This window comes from Rhinopithecus bieti, unplaced genomic scaffold (genome assembly GCF_001698545.2).
Source record: "Rhinopithecus bieti isolate Rb0 unplaced genomic scaffold, ASM169854v2 scaffold_25986, whole genome shotgun sequence".
Classification (NCBI taxonomy): domain Eukaryota; kingdom Metazoa; phylum Chordata; class Mammalia; order Primates; family Cercopithecidae; genus Rhinopithecus; species Rhinopithecus bieti.
In genome coordinates this window covers 35,342-42,096 of record NW_016811613.1, presented here as the reverse complement: position 1 = coordinate 42,096, position 6,755 = coordinate 35,342, and the positions used below count along the sequence as shown (strand labels likewise).

At 40.5% G+C, this 6,755-nt stretch overlaps 1 protein-coding gene across 1 annotated transcript; it reads left to right on the top strand.

Annotated features, from left to right (window-relative positions):
• Positions 1-1,092: 1,092 nt before the first annotated feature.
• LOC108543713 (interferon-induced protein with tetratricopeptide repeats 1-like) lies at positions 1,093-2,583 on the top strand. The gene has a single exon (XM_017894318.1). It carries the CDS (start codon positions 1,117-1,119, stop codon positions 2,308-2,310), a length of 1,194 nt encoding a protein of 397 aa, XP_017749807.1. The 5' UTR covers positions 1,093-1,116; the 3' UTR covers positions 2,311-2,583.
• Positions 2,584-6,755: the final 4,172 nt, after the last annotated feature.

Here is a 6,755-nt window from a genome sequence, read left to right as displayed (position 1 = left end):
CCAGTCATACTCCTGCATGACTGTCCATTCTTCATAGAACCTAAGCATAAAAATACAGTTTTCCCACCGGGCGCAGTGGCTCACGCCTGTAATCACAGCACTTTGGGAGGCTGAGGCAAGTGGATCACCTGAGATCGGAAGTTCGAGACCAGCCTGACCAACATGGAGAAACCCTACTTCTACTAAAAATACAAAATTAGCTGGGTGTGGTGGCGCATGCCTGTAATCCCAGCTACTCAGGAGGCTGAGGCAGGAGAATCGCTTGAACCCCAGAGGCAGAGGCTGCAGTGAGCTACATCACCATGCCTCGCTTATTTTTAAATTTTGTGTAGAGACACTGTCTCATTATGTTGCCCAGGCTGGTCTTGAACTCCTGACCTCAAGCAATCCTCCTGCCTCAGCCTCCCAAAGTGCTGTGATTATAAGTGTGAGTTGCTGCACCCAGCCTCAGTCCATTTTTTTTTTTTTTTTTTAATTTGAGATGGAGTCTTGCTCTGTCGCCAGGCTGCAGTGCAGTGGTGAGATCTCAGCTCACTGCAACCTCCGCCTCCCGGGTTCAAGGGATTCTCCTGCCTCAGCCTCCCAAGTAGCTGGGACTGCAGGCACATGCCACCACGCCCAGCTATTTTTTTGTATTTTAGTAGAGACGAGGTTTCACCATGTTGGCCAGGATGGCCTAGATCTCTTGACCTCGTGGTCCACCCGCCTTGGTCTCCCATAGTGCTGGAATTACAGGTGTGAGCCACTGCGCCCGGCACCTCAGTCCATTTAAAAAGTGTAGTTAGTCTTCAGCTTCTTTTAAGCTCTTCAGGGCTTCCTCATTCTGGCCTTTCAGGTGTTTCACATAGGCTAGTAGGTTGTGTATTCCCACATTGTATTTGGTGTCTAGGAATTCAATCTGGTCCAAGACTCTATTTTCTAAATCAGGCATTTCACCATCTTCAATGAATAACTCCCATGTAAAGTGACATCTCAATTGCTCCAGACTGTCCTTGACCTGATGATTATCACCATTTGTACTCATGGTTGCTGTGAATTAGGCAGCTGTTCTGCAGGGTTTTGCTTAGCCAGGCTCCTCTGAGATCTGGCTGTTCTGTCTTATGGATTACAGACTTAATGCAGAAAGAACATGCCTACCAAGCAAGTGTGAGGAGTCTGGTGACTTGGAGCAACTTTGCCTGGGTGTATTACCACATGGGCAGACTGGCAGAAGCCCAGGCTTACCTGGACAAGGTGGAGAACATTTGCAAGAAGCCTTCAAATCCTTTCCGCTATAGAATGGAGTGTCCGGAAATAGACTGTGAAGAAGGATGGGCCTTGCTGAAGTGTGGAGGAAAGAATTATGAACGGGCCAAGGCCTGCTTTGAAAAGGCGCTTGAAGTGGACCCTGAAAACCCTGAATTCAGCGCTGGGTATGCGATCTCTGCCTATCGCCTGGACGGCTTTAAAGTAGCCACAAAGGGTTACAGGCAGTTTTCTTTGCTTCCCCTAAGGCAAGCTGTCAGGCTAAATCCAGACAATGGATATATTAAGGTTCTCCTTGCCCTGAAGCTTCAGGATAATGGACAGGAAGCTGAAGGAGAAAAGTACCTTGAAGAAGCTCTGGCCAACATGTCCTCACAGACCTACGTCTTTCGATATGCAGCCAAGTTTTACCGAAGAAAAGGCTCTGTGGATAAAGCTCTTGAGTTATTAAAAAAGGCCTTGCAGGAAACACCCACTTCTGTCTTACTGCATCACCAGATAGGGCTTTGCTATAAGGCACAAATGATTCAAATCAAGGAGGCTACAAAAGGGCAGCCTAGAGGGCAGAATAGAGAAAAGATAGACAAAATGATAAGATCAGCCATATTTCATTTTGAATCTGCAGTGGAAAAAAAGCCCACATTTGAGGTGGCTCATCTAGACCTGGCAAGAATGTATATAGAAGCAGGCAATCACAGAAAAGCTGAAGAAACTTTTCAAAAACTGTTATGCATGAAACCAGTGGTAGAAGAAACAATGCAAGACATACATTTGCAGTATGCTCGGTTTCAGGAATTTCAAAAGAAATCAGAAATCAATGCAATTATCCATTATTTAAAAGCCATAAAAATAGAACAGGCATCATTCATAAGGGATAAAAGTATCAATTCTTTGAAGAAATTGGTTTTAAGGAAACTTCAGAGAAATTCATTAGATCTGGAAAGCTTGAGCCTCCTTGGGTTTGTCTACAAATTGAAAGGAAATATGAATGAAGCCCTGGAGTACTATGAGCAGGCCCTGAGACTGGCTGCTGACTTCGAGAACTCTGTGAGACAAGGTCCTTAGGCACCCAGATATCAGCCACTTTCACATTTCATTTCATTTTATGCTAACATGTACTAATCATCTTTTCTGCTTATTGTTTTCAGAAACATTATAATTCACTGTAATGATGTCATTCTTGAATAATTACATCTGATAAAATATTAGTTGCAGTCAACAATTAGTGAAACAATGTGTGGGTGCATGTAAGAAAGAGAGAAATCATTTGTATGAGTGCTATGTAGTCGAGAAAAAAATGTTAGGTAACTTTGTAGGAAATAAAATATTGGACTTACAAAAAAAAAAAGTGTAGTTAGAGTTTTCACTATTGGGATAAAATGTGCAATTTGACTACATTTCAAAAGAGGCTATGTGAAGATGCTTTGGAAATTATAAAAGCACTGTTCAAATGCAAATTGTTATTATTACTGAGTTGTATTGCAGAGGCATAGAGTTCAACTTTGTATTGCTTATATTTCTTCTTTAAATCACTCTGGACTTCGAGCCTTGCTAAAAAGAATATTGCCTCAAAATAAAAAATAAACATTACCAGGGCTAAATCTCAAAAAAGAATTAAACACATTCAGTATAATCATAATAAATATGCAATAATTACAAAAATAAATGTTGATCAGTAGGACTCATACTTTGAAATGTAGTGCATGCAAATAAAATAGAGACCTACTCTATTCAGACTCTATACATTTGATCTGACAAAATTCAAATTAATCAATTCAGTAAGATATGTGGGTGCTTGTGCATATATGTATATATTATGTGGCTGTGTAAAGCACTTTTAGAACTTTTGTGCTAAAATTCAAAAACACATAATACATAAAATAGCATACTTGCAAATAATGATATAATGAATTTGAAATTTGTCCCAGAATAGCAAATTTTCTCCTTAAGTTAAAAAGTTCCACTTCTGTTTATTAAGTATTTACTATTTCAATGTGCCAGGCACTGTGCTAAGTAATTTATATGCACTATCTAATTTGAAACTCACAGCAACCTCCGGAGGTAGGTTAGGTAGTATTAACAGCAAAGTCCTTTGAGTAATCTGCCCAGGGTCATCCAATTAGTAAGCTGGATTCAAACAAAAACAGAGTCCCAAAAAGACATCCTGAGCCTCAGGTACTGTGCTCCTTACCACTTTTAATTACTTAAAATCACAGCCTATCTTTGTGGGAAAGAACTTCAGAAGTATCTAATATAATTTAAACTAGAGAGACAGGTGTTAGTAAAATGACAGAGGGATGCTAAAGACAACTTTGTTTCTTAAAAATTTCTCTGCATTACTTGGTACCCTTTACCAAGCAATGCAGAGGAACTGTGTGGTCTCAAGAGTGTGGAGTGTATAAATATTACTATTTCTATCACTGCCCTACTTTTGATCCCATAAGTAGACAATGGGGAGTGTCACATCAGAACAGGAAAACAGATGCCCCAGCCTTCTGGCCAGAGGACTGTGAAGGAGGGCCCCAGAGAGCCAGAAAATTGTCCAGGAGATCACCAAGAGGACGGAGCTCAAGGGAAAGATCCTGTAAAGGGGTTTGTGACTGGGCACATCTCTGAGTTGCAAATCAAAGAAAGACTTTAAGAGCTAAACTATGGGCTAGACCATTGCTTAGTCACACACAGACTGGCGATTAGTAGTGTATATGCAGGACAGACCCAAATAACACATGAACACTGAAAATTAAACTGACACTGGAACCACAACTCACAGATATTCGGTTGGAATTTGCAGCCTAAACCTAACCAGATCTCTTACCTTCTACAGTAAACAACAACAACAACAAAACACAGAGGGAATGTGCGAGCAAGATGGCTGAATAGAAGCCTATACCATTTGTCCTCCCCAAGGAAAATACGAAATTTTGAGAACTAACTACATACAAAAAGCACCATTATAATAACCAAAAATTAGGTGACCAATCACAATACCTAGTTTTAACTTCATATTGCTGAAAGAGACATTGAAGAGAGCAGGAAAGACAGTCTTGAATTGCCAATGTCACCTCTCCCCTATCCTGTGGCAGCAGCCCTGTGGCATGGACATTCTGTGTACTTGGGAGAGGGAGAGCACAAAGATTGTGAGGCTTTGCGTTGAACTCAGTGGTGTCACAGCGGAAAGTAGAACCAAGCAGTATTAGTTCACATTTGCCCACAGAGGGAGAATTTGTTCTGGCCCTAGACAGTGGGTAGTCACCCATCCCAGTGGTCAGAGCTTCAGTTTTGGCAAGCCTGAATGTGGTTTGGAGTGCTCTAGGACCCTAAGTGAATGTGAAGGGGCAGTCTAGTCTACAAAGATTCCAAGTCCTAGTGCTGAGCTGGGCTCAGAGCCAGTGGGCTGTGGGGGTGGGGACATGCAACCTACTGAGGCAGCTGGGGCAGCTAAGGGAGTGTTTGGGCCACTCCTCACTTGGCAGCGGCCATGTGGAAAAATCTCTGCTTGGGAGACTCCTCCTATCTATGATTACGTACCCACTGAGCAACATCTCCCCAACCTTCCCTCCTCCATAGTCATGCCAACCTCTAGTAACCACCAATTCTACTCTCTACTTCTATGAAATCAACTTTTTTATATTCCACATTAATGGCGTGAACCTGGGAGGCGGAGCTTGCAGTGAGCCGAGATCGTGCCACTGCACTCCAGCCTGGGCGGCAGAGCGAGACTCCGTCTCAAAAAAAAAAATCAATGAAATGAAAAGTTGTATTTTTTTGAAAAGGTAAATAAAATTGACAAACCTTTAGCCATACTAAGAAAAAAAAAGAGAGAATACCCAAATAAATAACATCAGAGATGAAAAACGTGACATTATGACTGATACTGCAGAAATTCAAAGGATCATTAGTGGCTACTATGAGCAACTATATGCCAGCAAGCTGGAAAAGCTAGAGGAAATGGATAAATTCCCAGATACATACAACCTGCCACGACTGAACCATGAAGAAATCCAAAACCTGAACATAACAATAACAAGTAATGAGATCAAAGCCATAATAAAAATTATCTCAGTAAAGAAAAGCACAGGACTTGATGGCTTCACTGGTGAATTCTATCAAACATTTAAAGAAGAACTAATACCAATCCTACTTAAGCTATTCTGAAAAAATGCAAGAGAAGGGAATACTTCCAAACTCATTCTACAAGGCCAGTATTACCTTGATACTAAAACCAGACAAAGACTCATCAAAAAAACAAAACAAAACAAAACAAAAAAACAGAAAACAAACTATAGGCCAATATCTCTGATGGATATTGATGCAAAAATCCTCAACAAAATACTAGCAAATCAAATTCAACAATACATTAAAAAGATCATTTATCATGACCAAGTGGGATTTATCTCAGTGATACAAGAATGGCTCAACATATGTAAATCAATCAATGTGATACATATTAACAGAATGAAGGACAAAATCTGTATGATCATTTCCACTGATGATAGAAAAGCATTTGATAAAATTAAACATCCCTTCATGATAAAAACCCTCAAAAACCTGGCTATATACTTGGTGGGAGGCTGAGACAGGAGAATTGCTTGAACCTAGGAGGTGGAGGTTGCAGTGAGCCGAGATCACGCCATTGCACTCCAGCCTGGGTGACAGAGTGAGACTCCATTTCAAATTAAAAACAAACAAAAAAACTGGATATGGATTGAATGTATGTCAACATAATACAAACCATAAAAAACAGATCCACAGCTAGTATATCATACTGAATGGGGAAAAACCTTTTCTCTAAGATTTGGAGCACCACAAGGATGTCCACTTTCCCCACTGTTATTCAACATAGTTTTGGTAGTCCTAGGTAGAGCAATCAGACAAGAGAAGGAAATGACATAAAATTTGGAAAGGTAAATGTCAAATTATGCTCGTTTGCAGATAATATGATATGATCTTATATTTGGAAAATCCTAAAGACTCCACCAAAAACCAGAAGTGATAAACAAATTCAGTAAAGTTGTGGGATAGGCCGGGTGCCGTGGCTCACACCTGTAATCCCAGCACTTTGGGGGGCTAAGGTGGGTGGATCACCTGAGGTCAAGAGTTTGAGACAAGCCTGGCCAACATGGTGAAACCCTGTCTCTACTAAAAATACACAAATTAGCTGGGCGTGGTGGTGCACGCCTGTATTTCCAGCTACTCAGAAGGCTGAGGCAGGAGAATTGTTTGAACACAGGAGGTGGAGGTTGTAGTGAGCCGAGATAGTGCCATTGCACTCCAGCCTGGGTGACAAGAGTGAAACTCCATCTAAAAAAAAAAAAAAAAAAAAAAAAGTTGTGGGATGTACAATATCAACATACAAAAATCAGTAGAATTTCTATATGCCAACAGCAAGCAATCTGAAAAACAAAATTTAAAAAATCTCATTTACAATAGCCACAAAATTAAATACCTAGGAATTAGCTTAGCTAAAGAAGTGAAAGATTTCTTTCTTTTTTTTTTTTTTTTTTTTTTTT